The sequence below is a fragment of the Nicotiana sylvestris genome, chromosome 8 (assembly GCF_000393655.2).
Source record: "Nicotiana sylvestris chromosome 8, ASM39365v2, whole genome shotgun sequence".
NCBI lineage: Eukaryota > Viridiplantae > Streptophyta > Magnoliopsida > Solanales > Solanaceae > Nicotiana > Nicotiana sylvestris.
Window position 1 is genome coordinate 6,494,601 of NC_091064.1, and position 18,689 is coordinate 6,513,289.

The following is an 18,689-nucleotide window of genomic DNA, read 5'->3' on the forward strand; positions in this document are numbered from 1 at the left end:
GGGTCCTGACCATCGGGACTTTAACTTACTTGGGAACAATCTCAATCTCGAGTTGTATAACAACACTAGATCTCCGGGTTTGAAGTTTCGATCCAAGATGTGCTTATCATGCATTAATTTCATCCTTTCTTTGTATAATCTAGCACTCTCAAAGGCCTGGAACCTGAATTCCTCTAGCTCATGTAACCTAGTGATTCTGTTAGTACCTGCTGTCTCCATGTCTAAGTTTAACTGCCGCAATGCCCAAAGTGCTTTATGCTCTAGCTTAACTGGGAGGTGGCATGCCTTTCCAAATACCAACTTGTACGATGACTTACCAATTGGGGTTTTGAAGGTTGTGCGGTATGCCCACAATGCATCATCCAATTTCTTTGCCCAGTCAGTCCTTGTTGCATTCACTGTTTTTGTGAGGACACTTTTAATCTCCCTGTTGGACACTTCAACTAGCCCGCTCGATTGTGGGTGGTACGGGGTGGTCACTTTATGACGAACTGCATATTTTTTCAACAGCCGTGCGAATGCTCTATTGCAGAAATGGGTTCCACTATCACTGAGTATAGATCTTGGGGTACCAAAACGCGTGAAAATGTTCTTCTTTAGAAAGCCTAGTACCCCCTTGGCATCATTGGTCAGGAGAGCCACTACTTCGACCCACTTGGAGACATAGTCAACTGCTACCAATATGTACTTGTTACCATACGAGCTGACGAATGGCCCCATGAAGTCAATCCCCTACATGTCAAAAATCTCCACCTCTTGAATCGTGGTCATTGGCATCTCGTGTCTACGAGATATGTTGCCAGTTCTTTGGCATTCATCGCAGATTTTAACCCAAGAATGGGCATCCTTGAATAGAGTAGGCCAGTACAAGCCTGACTCCAACACCTTAGCTGCTGTCCGAATTCCTCCAAAGTGTCCACCATATGGTGAAGCATGGCAAGCCTGCAAAACAGAATGTTGATCTTTCTCGGGGATACACCGCCGGATCATGTTATCTACACATACTTTAAACAATAGAGGTTCATCCCAATAGTAATGCCGACAATCACAAAAGAACTTTTTCTTTTGAATTGAGGAGAGTTCATAAGGTACAATACCACTTGCTAAATAATTAGCAATATCAGCATACCAAGGTGCCTCCTCCATTGTCATTGCCAGTAGTTGTTCATCCGGGAATGTCTCTGTTATATCCTCAACCTCTACCTTCTTTTCAGCTCCTTCCAACCTTGAAAGGTGGTCAGCTACTTGGTTCTCTGTCCCTTTTTGGTCACGTATTTCCAGATCGAATTCTTGTAACAGAAGAACCCAACGAATCAAGCGTGGCTTTGACTCCTTCTTTTCTATCAGGTACCTAATTCCTGCATGGTCAGTGTAAACAATAACTTTCTAGCCAATCAAGTATGACCTGAATTTGTCGAATGCAAAAACAACAACCAACATCTCCTTTTCTGTCACAGTGTAATTGAGTTGTGCACCGCTCAGCGTTCTGCTTGCATAATAAATTGGGTGCATTATTTTACCCTATCGCTGCCCCAAGACTGCTCCTATGGCGTAGTCACTTGCGTCGCACATGAGCTCAAATGGTTGCTCCCAGTTGGGTGCAACAATGATGGGTGCAGTCACCAATCTCTTCTTCAGCTCCTCAAATGCCAACCTGCAATCATTAGAAAACACAAAGGGGTGATCCTTTTCAAGGAGTTTGCATAATGGGTTAGCAATTTTGGAGAAATCTTTTATGAATCGCCTGTAGAACCCGGCGTGCCCAAGAAAATTTCTCACCGCCTTGACTGAAGTGGGCGATGGTAGTTTTTCAATCACGTCAACCTTAGCATGGTCAACCTCAATTCCTTTACTGGACACTCGATGTCCTAGAACTATGCCTTCCTGTACCATAAAATGGCACTTCTCCCAGTTCAACACTAAATTTGTCTTCACACATCTTTTGAGCACTCTTCTTAAGTTGTGAAGACAATCCTCGAATGAATCTCCCACCATGGAGAAATCATCCATAAAAACCTCCATAATATCCTCCACCATGTCTGTGAAAATGGCTAACATGCACCGTTGAAATGTCGTCGGTGCATTATAAAGCCCAAAAGGCATTCTCCGAAAGGAGAAGATGCCATATAGACAAGTGAAGGATGTTTTCTCTCTATTTTCAAGGGCTATTGATATCTGATTGCACCCCGAATATCCATCCAAGAAACAGAAGTGTGAGCGCCTGGCCAGCCTGTCCAATATTTGGTCAATGAAAGGCAAGGGGAAGTGATCCTTCCGGGTGGCTGTGTTCAATTTTCGGTAATCCATGCAAATCCGCCATCCCGTGACTATACGAGTTGAGATCAACTCATTGTTCTCATTTTTCACAACAGTCATTCCCCTCTTTTTCGGCATACATTGGACAGGGCTAACCCAATTGCTATCAGAGATGGGGAAGATGATTCCTGCATCTAACCATTTGATCACTTCCTTCTTTACTACCTCTTTAATGTTCGGGTTCAGCCTCCGTTGATGTTCTCTGGAAGGTTTTTGCCCTTCTTCCAAGAGAATCTTATGCATACAGAAGGCTGGGCTGATACCCTTTATGTCTGCCATGGTCCAGCCAATGGCAGTCTTGCTTTCCTGCAGTACCTGTAAGAGCTGTTCTACCTGCACATCTAACAAACTGGATGATATAATAAGAGACAAAGTAGAATCAGGGCCTAAGAAAACGTACCTGAGGTGAGCTGGAAGCGGCTTCAGCTCCAACTTGGGTGGTTCCTCTACCGATGGCTTTGCTGGAGGTGTAGCCCTTTTTTCTAACTCAAGGGGCTCGAACTGAGGTTCCCTTTTCCAGAATCCTTGGCCTTCAAGTGCCATGACCCACTCAGCCAATCTTTCACCATCCATTTCTTCTAAATTTGTCAGACATGCCTCCAATGGATCTTTAGCAGTCAGGGTCATATCATCTTCTTGCAGGATCACATCCACTGCCTCCATTAGAGAGCAATTAACATATTCACTAGGTCTCCTCATAGATTGCTGAACATTGAATATGACTTCTTCATCGTTCAGTCTCATTTTTAATTCCCCAGTCTCACAATCGATCAGGGCTCTCCCAGTGGCCAAAAATAGCCTACCTAAAATGATAGGTATCTCCTCATCTACCTGACAATCCAGAATAACAAAGTCTGCAGGGAACACGGACTTCTCCACTTGCACCAACACATCATCAAGAATCCCAGTAGGCCTTTTTACCATGCGGTCAGCTAGTTGCAGCAGCATCGAAGTCGGTCTAGCTCTGCCAATGCCTAGTCTGGTGTATACAGCCAGAGGCATCAAATTTATGCTGGCTCCCAAATCACATAATGCCTTTGCAAAGGCGTAACTCCCAATCATGCATAGAATAGTGAAGCTACCCGGGTCGGACATCTTTTGAGCCATCGGTCTGGTCACTACTGCGCTGCAAGTCTGCATCAGAGTCATTGTGGATAGGTCCTGAAAATCAAACTTCCGTGACATTAGGTCTTTCATCATCTTTGCATAACCTGTCATCTCCCTCAAGGCATCCATCAAAGGAATATTCAGCTGAATTTGACGCAGCATCTCCATGAATTTCTTGTATTGATCTTCCTTCTTTTGTTTTACCAGTCTCTGAGGAAATGGTGCAGGTATCACACTTTGTTCACTGCTTGCTGGCTTCTCTCTGTTGGGGTTCTGTGGCACAAGAGGCACCACCTGTTCTGCAACTTGTTCATTTACCTTAGCCCTACCCTTATCTTGACCCTGTTCAACTACCACTTCAGTCAGATTTGTTAGTTCATCTACCTCTAGTAGAATTGGAGTGGATGGCGTAGTCTCTTTGCTGGCTTGTGCAACCTCCTGCTCTTTGTCTAAATCTCTCCCATTCCGAAGACTTACTGCCATCAGCTGATTCAGGTTTTGCTCCTTGGGGTTAATATTTGTATCCGCTGGCAATGTTCCCTGGGGCCGATTGTTTAAAGCCATAGACAACTGCCCCAACTAAGTTTCAATGTTCTTTATAGCTGAGTCATGTACTGCCAACCTTTCTTGCATCTTACCATTTGCCCCAATGAGTTGCTGGAGCATCCCCCTGATCTCTACCATGTTGTTATCTTGCTGCTAAGGAGGTAGCTGATATGTCAACTGTTGCTGGTTCTGCTGTGGGTAGCCCTATTGTCTTTGGTGGTATGGCACTATTTGGCCTTGATCTTACATGCCCCCAGGCTGAGGCATGTTGGGTCTGTATTGCTGATTTGGTGCGGGTCTCCATTGTTGTCATCCTTGTCTCTGACCCCCAAAGTTGTTAACATAATTCATATCTTCCCTTGCTCCTTGATTTTCACCTTCTCCGCTCCATGAACACACATAAGACTGATTAACACAGGGTGTGCACAGTCCTCCATTTGTCGTTTCAACAATATGCACTTGTTTGGTACCCATCTCATCTATCTTCTTTGTCAAAATACTCATCTGAGTCATGAGTGTGGCCATGTTCTCTGCCTGCGAATTATTTGGGTTAAGAGGCACTGAATGCACTATAGGTGCCAGTGTTGTACCTCTAGTCATCCACCCCGAATTCTGGGACATCTTGTCAAGAAGGACTTTGCACTCGGTGAATGTCTTACTCAAAAATGCACCTCCAGCTGAAGCATCCACATTGGCCTTTAGATTGTCAGCTAATCCCATGTAGAATCTCTGGCCAAGCATCTGGTCTGGGATGCCATGGTGTGGACACTTCACCAACATCCCTTTAAATCTTTCCCAAGTTTCTTGCAAGGTTTCAGTCGGCTGCTGCTTGTACTGCAATATTTCATCAATCTGCCTTGTAGTCTTGTTGGGCGGGTAGAACTTATTCAAAAACTGCTTTACTAATTCCTCCCAAGTGACAATGGAATTGATTGGGAGCGAATTCATCCAAGTCTGAGCTTCCCCAGTCACAGAGAACGAGAACAGTAATATCTTGATAGCTTTTGGGGTCACATTTGGTTGCCTTTGAACACAAATTGACAGAAAAATTTTCAAATGTTGCTGAGGGTCTTCAATGTGTGACCCGGAAAACAGTCCTTTATTCTGTAGCAGATGTAGCATGTTGTTGGTGATCTGGAATGTCTCCGCTTGAATTGCAGACACAACTATGGCAGTTGCCAGGTTGTCAACTGTGGGTTGAGCCCAATCATAAAGTGCAGCTTCTGGCACAAGAGGTGCCACCACTCTAACGTTTGGGTCAGCTGGATCAATCCTGATGTTTCCGTTGACGTTCTCTACGTCACCCATGTCAAATTCAAGCTGGTGTAGTTGTTGTGATTGTTGGATCCTCCTGTTGGCACGGTTCAATGCCCTGAATATTTTCTCGGGGTCTGAAAGTCCTTCAAGCAGTTCTCTAGTCCTCGAAGAATTTCTAGGCATACACCTGAATCCCACAAGAGTTCAAACGTTAGAATTTCAATGAAAATTGTTTAACACCTTTGAAAATTGATTTGAACTAATAATTTTTAACACTACTTCTAAGTTGTAATAAATAACACCATTAGCTCCCCGACAGCGGCGCCAAAATTTGATAACGCCTAACTATGCCTTTCAAAGGACAAAGCAGTCGCTGCAAATATAATCCGATTTTAAGTCCGGAATCGAATCCTCAGGGAACTAACCTATCTATTACACTCTTCGGTAATGTTATTATCAACTCAATTAATATCTAGATGCAAGATTTTTGATCAATAAAGATTGATTTTTTTTTGTATAACTACTTCAACTACTATTAAAAACAACAGTAAGCTAAAACAAAGAGAATTCAATGGTAAAGAGGTCTAGGGCAGTGATTTTCCCAATTGCTAGTTTAGGTCTTGAGTCTTCCGCTATAATCTCGCCGTAATACTCTATGAGGATTAAGAGTTATGGGCTATCTTAATTATCTCTCAATCAACTACAATAATTTACTAGAGCATTCTCTCGAACTACTCTAGCTGACAATGGGTATGCAACTCTAAATTATCCCACCTAAGTTTTGTTATCTCTAAACCCACTTTTAAGTTCAAGTAATGAATCTCTTCAATTACCCAAAAGTGGTGTTGTTCAACAACTATCTAACCTATATTCTTTTTCAAGCCATATAAGGTAATTAGACACGATTAATCAAGGGCCCATTCAATTAATCACCATACAAAACATAGTTGAACAATCATATCATAAATCTGGCTCGATTATAACAACTTGAGTCAAAACTGCAACCAACAATTGGTTCCATCAACCCTAGATAAATGTTTAGCTACTCATAACAAAATAAGAAATAACTACTAAATTATTCATAATGTAAAATTGCAAGAATTAAAAGGAGATAGAAAAATTCTAATGTTTGGTTGATCTTCTCACACTTGTTCTTCCTCCAAAAGTAGTCTAAAATTAGATTGTTTTTTTTTTCAGTTGGGCGAGCTTCTAAAGCTTATAAGGGATTTACAAAAGTTTCCCCAAAATTATACTTTGGTCCTCAAACTTCCAGCTGCGTGAACAGTGCACCGCGTTCGCGGCCAACCGCGGTGAACGCCAACCTTTCTGCCTCACTTCACTAATATGCCGCGGTGCCACCGCGGTCACGGTGGCCTTCTTGCCCAGGCCATCTATGCTTCTTTGTGTTCGGGTACTTCTCGAGTGGGTGTTTTTCTTCACATTATCGCCTCCAAAACACTCCATATTGCTTCCTCTCATATAATATTCCTTGCTAAACAAAAGAATACTATTTAGAGCATTTTGTTGGCAAATTATCTATAAAACAACAACAAAGTATGGTCCTATAAAGGTGTAAATATCGACTATATAGCCTACTATCAGTGTTCATAGTTCGGTTTGAATCGGGTTTTTTCCTAAAAAGAAACCAAACCAAGTCGGTTTTTCAAATATTAGAACCAAACCAAACCAAACCAATTAAGTCGGTTTTTTCTCAATTCGGTTTATGTCGGTTTTTCGGTTATTTGTCGGTTTTTTCTTAAATATAAGACATATACTACCAAACACACATTTCGGCGATCACATTTTCAACGTAACACTATCATATCAATTGCCCTTTGAGAAATCTGTTATTTACCAAGATATATTGATGATAATTGAATCAAATAGTGATGAATAATTTAAGGACTCAATTAAAAATATATTATTTTTAATATGAAATAGATTCTCACACTTAACAAAAGAAAACTACCAACTAAACTAGAATGTAAAGGTAAAAAACTATACTAAAAGTGCAAACAATTAATATTTACGATAAAAAATTTAAAACTTTGTATAAAAGTATACATATATATAGGTGTAATAATAAATTTAATATAGCTACTCCTATATTCGGTTTGGTTCGATATTTTTTTAGTTAAAATCAAAATCAAACTAAATTTGATCAGTTTTTAAATTTAAAAACCTAAACCAAACTAAACCAAAAAGTATCGGACTTTTTGGTCGGTTTGGTTTGATTTTTGGTTTGGTTCGGGTTTTTGGATTTTTATGAACACCCCTAGAGGACATATGAGAATTTATGAAAAAGTCACAACTGTCACCACAAAATAGTATACCTACATGCCTTCATTTACATTATTTTTTGACCGGAAGATCAAAAGCTAATTAAAAGACATTGGACTATTTGGATTCATACTTCGTGAAATGGTTCATGCATGTTTGTTATCAAGAGCAACAAGATCAAGTTGGTAAGGATAAAATTTGCAAAGCTTCCATAACTTCAATTTCACAAACTAGGGTCATTCAGTTGCAAAGCCAGATATCTTAGAATTAAAAATCTCAGGATTATAATCCAGAGATAGTTAATTCCACATCTAATATGTAATAGTTAATACCACTATTTTAGTATAAAATAAATATTGTATTAGCTAATACTCATAACTAAATATAGTATCAAATTCTAACCTGAATTTATAATCCTAATCCCGGTAACCAAATGATCCTAATATTATAGCTTGTTTGGCCTAGCTTCTCCACACCTAGAAGCAATTTTCTCAAAAAAATAATGTTTTATTTTCAAAGATGAAGTGTTTGGCCAAGGTTTTAGAAGAAAAAAATATTTTTAAGGAGAAGCAGAAGCAATTTTGGAGAAGCAGAAAAATGTAGCTTCTTGCCAAAAATACTTTTTTGGAAAGCATTTTTGAGAAAATACATTTGTAAGTACTTTTTAAAAATTTGATGAAACACTTGCTGCTCAAAAGTACTTTTTAAATTAACTAGTATTTATGAATATGCGTTGCACGTTAATAACGGTACATGATAGTTTATATATTTATTTATATGAAGGAATAATAAAATTTATCTAATGAGAGAAATTTTATGCATAATAATACAACTCATCTAAATATCGAAGAAATATTATTACATAAGCATAATGCGTGAATTCAAAATGAAAGGGCATTATCAGAACTTACACAAATGATCAATTTAGTCAAGTTAGTTAGATAATTATGTATTATAGCTTAAAAGTATTTAATATGATGGTATCTTACCGAACACTTCTTTGTAGACGATATTATTATGTATATTTTCTTCTAATGCTTTGGTTGCTCTGCCATAACCAGAACTTTTGTTGTCGATATTGATATCCTTTTTGAGTACAATAATGTTGTTCGTGCAAGAAAATATATTGCGATAAATATAGTCCAATATTTAGGATGTTTGTCCTTGTCCTTTATTTATTGTAATTGCAAAACATAAACATACTGAAAATTATTTTCACATAAATTTAAAATGATATTCTTTACTTTCTGAAGACGAAAGTTGAATTCGGAGATAAACACATACTTATAAGCATATTGACCAGTATAATAATTCTTGTATGTATGACGTTATTGTCAAAACTTTTATATACCATATGTGTGCTATTACATAACCTATTTGGTGGATCTAAGTGTTTAGTAGCATGACAAGTATATTTTTCTTTAAAATCAATCTATATGCAATGAAAAATCAGTTTTAACTTAGTCTATTGTATATATGGTGACACTAATATACATAAAAAATAATCAACTTGACAACAAATATGTATGGTAGAAGGTCATTTGGTATTAAGTATTTTTCTTGATATTAATTGTTGGTATCATCTTCTGTTGAGTCAAATATTGAAAAACATTTCGTTTTTACCATGAAACTTAACAATCAACCTTTTATTTAGTTGATCAACATATTTATTTTTGCTAGCTAAGATATCTCTTTAATCTCTATCATGTAATTTGCACGAATTACGTTTTAATATAATGATGGAAATATTTCCCTATTAAATGCATTACTCTTACCATTGGAGTTGATAACAAAATATTCTAGAAGAACAAAATCATCTTTTATTGGATACTCTTCTTCGTTTCCAACGTGAAGCAAGAAGTCATTGAATGTTGGATATATATATATATTTCTTGTCAGTTGAATCTTTTTTATTTGAGTCCATAAGTATAATTTTGGCAAGTTAGCTTTTGCAGACTCTACTTTCGTCGATTTTGAAACTACTGGTAGTACTTGAAAGAAATCACCTCCCAAACCATTATTTTTCTGCCAAATGGTTCATTGATATCTAATATATCTCTAAATTCTAGTCAATTGTTTCGATCAGTTGACGCTTAGCTGTAAGCGCTTCATCCTATATTATCAATTTTGTTTTCCTTATAAATTTAGTACCATTGTGTTGCTTTGATATATTTGTGATGGTTATTTCAGTTCTTTGAAGAGGTATATCAAATCTAAAGTGACTTGTATGATCTCATAATAAAATCGATGTTGGTACACCACTTATTATTATTGCTAATAGTATCTTGATCTAATATTTGCAAGTAATGCATGACATAAGAATATTATTTCGATTCTGCTCGAGGCATCTACAAAGGATAATCCCGCTATAGCTGAGTTGACTCTTTATAATATTGTCTTGAAAGTTTATTTTTGTTTAGGATTTAGTTTTGATTGTGCTTCCTCGGACACTTTTATGACCTTTTGATTCTTAATACTATACTGGACATTTTTTTTTACTTTGTGTTCTAATTTTTTTAATGTCTAACGCTATTTCTATGGAATAAATTTATGTACCCTAAGATTTTTTTATAACTTGAAAAATTATTTTACTCAAATGAATTTAAAAAATAATTGAATTGGATCTCTTGCTAAATAATTAATTGAAAGATTAAATTATTGGATCTTAACATAAAAAATAGTTAATTTAATGTTGATTCATATTCTTATTATTGGTACATCTCTTGTTTTGAATATTTAACCGTAATTATAATTTTATTCATTATAATTTTTTTTAAAGAGTAAAAAGATCGATCTAACATTTCACTTTTAGATCTTTATGTTTGCAAAATCATTATTGGTATTAATTCTTATTAACTATTTTTCTTTCTCTTTCTCACACATTTATATTCTTCAATATTTTTTAGTTATTTTTTTAATAATTGGGTATATTTTCAATATTACCCAAAAATTGATAATAATAAAATATTATTTGAGTAGCAAATCAGTTCAAATATATTATAAAAAGATATTATCGTGGGAATATTTTTTTTCTCAATTTTAACGCTTTATTCAATTCATTTAACATTACTTCTATTTTTTGGGTATTAGACATTATAGAGTGGTAATATATTGCAAATACGGAGGATTCTTATAAAATTAATTTTATTAAATCTTCCTATATATTTTTAATAAGAATTTAATAGGAAATATTTTATTAATTTTAAAATCTTAAATTTTTATTAAAAAAAATCATATAGAAGGTATTGTAGTCCAAAAAAAATAAGTTATTACTGATGTCTTTTCCCTATGAGTCTTCTGTTTAATATTTTAGGGATATTTTGGTTTATCAATATTGTATTTGTACTTTTCTAATAATATATAAACTCTTTTTTTTCTAAATGAATTTGGACAATACAATACATTCTCAAATTAAATTAGTAATAGGACAATATAATACGTTTTCAAATTAAATTAGTAATAGAATGTTTTAAGAAGTATATCCTAAACGTAATGGGATTACATGGCTAAAAATACGTCTCTATCCGGAAATTATTAATAGAAAATTTAACATGTTTCTAGAGGTATTAGGTTTACATGCTAACATATAGTATTATATGTCTATGCCCTGAAGTAATTGTACTATAATAAGATTTCTAAAGGTAATCATGTAGGATTCTTAACGTGTAGTATTATGCCCAATAATTAATAGGATTATAAGGTTAATATCTAGAATTCCTATTATGTCCTTATATTGTGAATTATTATGGTTAATATTACTTATAAGTTTATTTTTGTAAATCAACATTATATTCATACTTTTATAATAATATAGATATAGAAAATATAGATATAGATAGATAGATAGATAGATAGATAGATATAGATATAACATGTCATTGTTTACTTTTATATTTTATAGCAAAATAGATCAAGTCGCAAGTGCATGATACACAATTTAATGCCTATTATACGTAGAAATTGTATTTACCATAAGTCCTCTTTTTAGTGATTTTATTTTTTATTTTAGGATATGCAATTCTCTAGAGACTTAAATCTTTTTTCAATTTAATGTGCACTTTTGATTTTTAAAATTTTGAAGCGAAGTTTTACAACATATATTATGTTGACTTTTTGTGTCACTTTGAGTGGGAGGAACATTGTCATGTGAAAGGTAGCCAAATCTTTTTCTAATTCAAAGTTCTTATTCGTATGTCCTTCAAAATATATGATCTACTTGAAAATTTGAGTGACATTTTCAAACATAGATATATTAGTGTTAGTTAAACCAAGACTGCAGTTTTTAAGAGAAATTTTCATAAATCACTATTTTTAGTATTAATTAGTCATCTATAGATATCATTTGCTATAAAACGGATTACAGATACCTTTTGTGTGGTTATAAGATGTATTTGATGTATTTAAGCTATTCTATTCATGAATACAGTAACAAAAATAGGCGTGAATCAGGGAACTCCAGCCAATCAGTTGTTGTATTCGAGTGTATTCGACTGTATTCATGGAGTGAAATATGAGATTACAACTGGACAAATTATTGTATTCAACTGTATTCGAATGTATTCACGACGTGAAATAGGGGATTACACTGTTTTTAAAATGGAAAGTGAATCAATTAACATAATAGATTCCTAATATAACTCAACAAACTCAATTATAACACACAAATTTTGTATTTTCAGTTACAAAAAAAATTCACATCCGAAAAATACCCAAAAAATATAGCAATCTTTAGAGAAATTATATAATACATCTGAATACATAAATTATATTAATTAAAAAAAAATATATGAATACATTCATGGCATATAGCGAGGCAGTGAATACAATGAAATACATATAATACAGCGAGATACATTGAAATACAATGAAAAAAAAGACAGTGAATACAATGAAATACATGGAATACAACGAGATACATTGAATTACAATGAAAAAAAAGACAATGAATACAATGAAATACATGAAAATACATTGAAATATATTAACAGAAAATCAAGTTGCTCAGCCCCAAACTCCGTCGTCTTTGTTCAAGAACAAACCCTAATTTCCGGCGAATCCGCCGTTCACCGGAAGCCGGTAGTGAAAACGTGTCGCCTTGGTCCGGCGATGGTGCCAGAGCCGAGGTCACTTCCTGAGCAGAAGCAACCGCCGATACGCAAATCAAAACCCTTCTTTCATGACTTTTGCATAGCTTTTTGTACGTGTACCCATGTGTGTGGTCTCTTCGCATAAATTAAATGAATAGATAATCACGGGGACCGGCAGTAGTGATAACTGAATCAGTCCTATGAACAGTTCCAAACCTGTAACTGACATTCAAATTGGAAATCAAGGTGGGGTGTCAGATCCTTCAAGATATTCTAAGAATTGAATATACCATAGATCCACACTTCTTTATACCCAAGTGTTTGGGACATAGATCACCACCAATACAATCTCCTTGTACGGATGCTCACCAACCTAGATAACTCGTCATTTAGACATTCAAACATGGAGAAAGAGGCGGAGAGAGAGATGAGATAACCATGGAGAAATACTGGCGTTGAGAGAGAAAGAGGGTGAAGAAAAATCTAAAAAAATGAGAGAGAAAAATAATACAAAGAGTATTTTATGGCTTAAGAGTAGGAGGTAACCATAAATAGATATTTGTCTATAAAAATCAAAAGGTATCTATAGAATATAATTTTTTAAAAGAGTATTTATTTAAAATAAACAAGGTATCAACCTTTGCTATAGGAGGTAAAAATTCTTTTTTTTAATGAATTCGAAGTCCTAAAACTCCAACCGAAATTTATGGGAAAAGTAAATTTAATATTTTAGGAATATTTTTGTATACTAATACATTGAGATATTCTTAAACTAATAGGATTACAAGGCTAATGTCTAGAATTTCAGTTATATCCTTTCATTATGAGTTAGTATGCTTAATATTATAAGGTTATTTTTATAAACCAATATTTTATTCATGCTTTTATAATAATATAGATAGGTACAGATATAGATTGATAAATTAACCAAATACAAACTAGGCTAAAAATATTTTTGAAAAAAAATAAAACAAAAAGCAGTTACTATCACATTTCAACTGTGACAGTGTACTTTGCAATCGCCGGAAAATTGCGCGATGATGACGGAAGCAAATAGGCTACCGGCGGAAGAAATCACAAACACGGCGACATCTGTAACGGCAGTAGAGGAACTATTGAAGTATCGGTTCAAGAACACGAAGCTTCTAGAAGAAGCTCTAACTCACACTTCCTGTAATTCTTCTTCAGCTTCTAATAATTACCAGCGGCTCGCTTTCGTCGGCGATGCAGCTCTCGGCTTAGCCATTTCCAGTTATTTCTTCTCGGTTTACCCTGACGTCGACTGCGGTAAGCTCACTGACCTCCGCGCCGCCAACGTCAGCACCGAAAAGCTCGCTAGAGTCGCCGTCCGCCACGGTCTCTACAACTACCTCCGCCGCAATTCACCGATCCTCGATGAAAAGGTACATTATAATCATTTAAAAAGTGTTCACTCCCTTTATTTTCATTTTATTAATTATTATTCTTAGTTTGATTTAAAAATGTTAAAAAGTTTTTGAATCTTATGCTCTTAAACCAAATGTGTGTATAGGTCACGTCATTCCACAAGGAGTGTCATTAAGGAAATGAGAATATTGGAATTAAAAGTTACTACTATATATAGAAATGTTACATTCTTCTCAAAATAGACTAAAAGGGAAGTATGATACGTAAATTGAAACAAAAAAAATAAGTTATATGCATAATGTAGTTAGCATCTTATAAAGAGTGTATAGAAATTAAAACTTTTTAAAAAACTTTTAACAAATCCACCTAGTGATGGTAGGGCTCCGACATTGTTTAAGGGGTAATTTATGTATTTCCCTTCAAAATTTAAATACATGAAGGAAGGAAACATGGCACTTTACCTCTTCATATTATAAAAGAAGGGTAGACATGCCTTCCCCATGCTTTAAGGTCTTTAGATGTGTGTGTGTGTGTGAGTGTAGATGAGTGCTCAAAGTACCGTTCAACTATCTAAGTTGTGAGGACTCCTCCACTTTACAAAGTAGCTAGCTTTACAAAAGTAAAACAAAGTAGAAAACTAACAACTTGGGGGAACTCCTCCCAATTACTATATGGATATAAAACCAAGTTTCCAAAAATTTTAGTCCTTTGGTTTGGATTGTCTAGTTTTGAAATTGGGCTGTTGCATCTTGTCCAATATGCATGGCCCTTTTGCTTCTTTGTGCAAGTCTTCAAACCTTGAAAGCCGTAATTGTTTTAGATAGTGAGGATTCCAGTTAGCCATAGCATATGGCACTTCATTTGTCTTCGGTAGCAATGTCATTGCGCATTTCCTTGGCACAAGATCCGTCGAACTAATTACAATTGTTCTTCTGCGGAAATGTAATAGAGGGGACTTTGAATTTGGGCATAGGTGAAGGAATTCGTGATAACAGTGCAACAGGAGGCGGAGATGGAGTTCTATGGAGGAGTGATGAAAGCGCCAAAAATTCTTGCAGACATTGTGGAGTCGGTCATGGGGGCTGTATATGTGGATTGTGGCTTCGATGTGAATGCTTTCTGGTTGGTCAGTCTCTTTCTTACTATTTAAGTTTGTGCTGGCCATGGATCTTGTAAAAGCTCTCTTTTCTTTTTGCTTTCTTGATGTAAAGTATCGACGAATTAATCAACTATGCCTAAAACTGAAATAGTTAGGTTGGCTATGCTCATTCTCTATATTTATTTCTCTGGATTTCTAGTATAGATTGAAAATTTAATTATGTGGAATTAAAGAATTGAGTCTCGCAGGCTTGTTGGCTATTAGTAAGTGCTTACGATTTACAGCCTCAGTGTTAGTACACAAGGGGTTTTAACTGTTATTTATCGAACATGTTTTCACGAAAAGCTAGTTATCTTTGTAAACTTCGCATCGAACTGACTCAAGCCATACTCCTGTTTTATATTTGGTTATTTTGCTGCAGGCAGGAGTGATGTCTGAGTAGTCATTACACTTGTCAATTTTCAGAGGCAAAACCTTTTTCCTTTAGAAATGCTTTTTATGTGTCATTCTCCAATGTCGAAAGAAATGATTAAGATGTATTCCTAAAACAAGAATTTTAGTTGTAATTCTTTTGGGTGTTTTATTAAAACTCTTATCTGTGCAATTAAATTTTGTGCTGGTATTTGGAATGTCATGTTATGTTTGTTCTGATGTATGATTACTCATTTGAATTAGCAAGGTTTTAAAGGGGTATGTGTGTGTGAGAGGGGGGGGGGGTTACTAGTTGAAATTTGAATTTATACAGATAACGAGAAATAAAAGGTGAGTTTACATGAAGAAGAAGGTTTCTCATATTTTGGTTTTGTATCATTGGAAATCAAATGGGAAAGGGAAGAAATGGTGAGGTATTACATTGTGGAGATTTGGCAATTAATTCAATATGAAAAATCATGAGAGCCAATTCGAAATTTGAGCGGTTAACGTTTTAGCTTCCACCTGCCCCCACATCAGTAAACAGATGTAGCATTTCTTTCTGTCCTCCAATAGTAGACTTATTTCAGAGATTTCATCAAGGTCTTACGAATTCAGTTTTATTTTCTTTACCTAAAAATGGGCCATTCTTGCCTTTAAAATAGAAATGATTTCGTGATGTTTAGATTTTTTAGTTGCCTTTTTGTGTTAGATCTTTAGAGGCCTACTCGAGCCTATCATCATGCTGCATATGTTGAAAGAACAACCACAGCCTGTAACTATGCTATTTGGACTTTGCAAAAAGGATGGAAAACAAGTTGAGGTAGAACATCGGAAAGAGGGAGATAAAAACATTGCTAGCGTCTATGTTGATGGACAATTTATTGCATCAGCTTCTTCTGAGCACAAAGAGAATGCAAAGCTTCAAGTTGCAAAGGCTGCTCTTAAAGAGTTGTTCTATGATCCTTATGATGAGATGGATGTTGAATTTGTCCCATCTCAGAAAAAAAAGACAAATGTTGAATTCGCTCCATTTCAGAAAATAAAGATGGATGTCGAATTTGACCCAACAAAAGAGAGTGAAGAGGCAAAGCAGAGACTGAATGAGCTTTGTGGAAGAAAGAAATGGTCCAAACCAAGTTACAGGTTAACCTTTTACTTTGAGTGTAGTTGTTCCCATGAGTGAACTTAGTGCCATTTTTGTCAGATATATGTCCGGTGGAAAAAGTTAGTGCTCATTGCACTTGTACTGAATCTGTAGCTACAAGCACAAATTAGATTATCAAGTTTAACATGCTTAACATGTTGTACCTGGGAATCCTTGTACTATATTCTTAATGTTGTCTGTATATATCTTTATCAATTCAGTATTGGAAAATAGGGCCGGAGATTGTTGCCGTATGATCAAACTGTGACTTGATATTGAGCTGTGAAACTACCAATTTTCTCTACTAGAAATAACTTTAAGGTTTGATTGCGTGGAATGGGTTAACAGAAATCTTATATAAGAGCACCAAGACAGATTTAGAATTATGTCATTCATTGACGTACTAACATATATGCTGCTTATACTTTTTGGACGGACTGCATAAAATGAATTTATTCAAGTATTGCTTTCTAAAAATATCTTGAAATGTCTGAGGTTTAATATTTTGAGAAAATTTTACTTTTGAGACCACTCCATATAAAATGGATTGTTTGGATTAGCAACAGGGTGCATGCCGTTTCGTACAGGAAAGATCTTCATTTGGCAATTCTTTCTGAGGTTGTTTGTCTCAGTATCCAGCTGCCATGTTTTTCTGTTTCTGTTGCAGTCACATATAAATTATGAATTTGGTCTCATTAATATTTGCTTTCTGATGGTTGCAGAATAGAGAAAGAGATAGGTCCTGCTCACAATAGGAGCTTTACATGCTCTGTGCAAGTTTCAATTGGTGAAAATATGTTTTCTGTGATGGGAGACGAGAAGTCACGAGTAAAAGATGCAGAGAATTCAGCAGCTTTAGCAATGATTCAGGGTTTGCAAGAATCCAAGGTCAGTTAATTATACATATCCCATGTTCCATTTCTGGATGAAGCAGACAGCACAAAGAGGAATGTATTCAGGTTCTATGTCGATGGTGGAATAGTCATCTTTGGTTGCTGCAAAGTGAATATATATTCAGGTTCTCTGTCGATGGTGCAATAATCATCTCTGGTTGCTGCAAAGTGAATATATATCCAGGTTCTTTGCCAATGGCGCAATAATCATCTTTGGTTGCCACAAAGTGAATGTATATATATCCAGGTTCTTTGCCGATGGTGCAACAATCATCTTTTGATGCTGCAAAGTGAATATTGGTTGAAATATTGTCATAAGTCTACTTGGAAAATATACAACAGTAGAGAGTGCATCACTTATTACGTGATAATGCAAAAGACATCAGCACCTACCACAACAGACTGAGCTCTGGCCAATTCAGGTTAGAAATTTAGCATGTAGTTTTGTGTACATATTAAATACCTTATATGTACATGAGCCCCGCTGTTGCCCAAGAAATGCAGTATACATTCCTATCTGCATGAGGATTACATGACCTATTAAGTGGCAAGTTTCCCCTATTAATATGATTTGGTATAAAGTGTGTGCTAGTATTTTTACCCGACTATTTCATGACCTCCTATTAGTTAAGGGATGGGGGTTGTAAAAGGGATACAAGGGTTTTGGTTAAAATTTGGACAAATGGCCTATCGAAAACAACATCTCTACCTTCACAAGGTAGGGGTAAGGCTGCATACACTCTGCCCTCCCCACACCTCACTTTTGGGAATTCACTGTATTGTTGTTGTTGTTGTTGTTTGGACAAATGGCAACAAATCATGCTGATCTATTCATTCTTTTGTCTGGAAATAAGGACAAATGTAAACCATTTCGATAATGGCAAAGACACATCTGACCTAAACCCTAAAACTTAAACCATGAACAATTTCATATAATTCAACGGCAATTTTGGCCCTTTTTCCTAAGGTAATATAGTTTGGTGTAAAGATCAGTAAAAACTAAATAACAGTATATATATACAGACATTTTATGTATTCATTGAATAATGTAGGCACCAAATGTGAGCCAACTCAATTGATTCAGTCTAAACTGTGGATTAGTCCAAAGCAGAAAAAAGTTGATCAACTTTTACAATGAAAAGAACATTCAGAGAGGAATA

The 18,689-nt window shown here is 35.6% G+C and overlaps 2 protein-coding genes across 3 annotated transcripts; one reads left to right on the plus strand and one right to left on the minus strand.

Moving 5' to 3' along the window:
- Window positions 1–732: 732 nt before the first annotated feature.
- LOC138874641 (uncharacterized) lies at window positions 733–3,987 on the minus strand. Its single transcript, XM_070153413.1, has 4 exons — window positions 1,993–3,987; window positions 1,780–1,884; window positions 1,204–1,386; window positions 733–942 (listed from the first exon to the last, which is right to left on the minus strand). The coding sequence occupies exons 1-4, from the start codon at window positions 3,985–3,987 to the stop codon at window positions 733–735; spliced, it is 2,493 nt and encodes an 830-aa protein (XP_070009514.1).
- A 9,517-nt stretch (window positions 3,988–13,504) lies between these two features.
- On the plus strand, window positions 13,505–17,642 carry LOC104212859 (ribonuclease 3-like protein 2). 2 transcript variants are annotated; one of them, XM_009762218.2, is made up of 4 exons: window positions 13,505–13,996; window positions 14,953–15,105; window positions 16,202–16,635; window positions 17,359–17,642. In XM_009762218.2, exons 1-4 carry the CDS (start codon window positions 13,631–13,633, stop codon window positions 17,531–17,533), a joined length of 1,128 nt encoding a protein of 375 aa, XP_009760520.1. In that variant the 5' UTR covers window positions 13,505–13,630; the 3' UTR covers window positions 17,534–17,642. The 2 variants fall into 2 exon arrangements, with proteins under 2 accessions (XP_009760520.1, XP_009760521.1); XM_009762219.2 differs by having other exon boundaries at window positions 16,295–16,635.
- The last annotated feature ends 1,047 nt before the right edge of the window (window positions 17,643–18,689 follow it).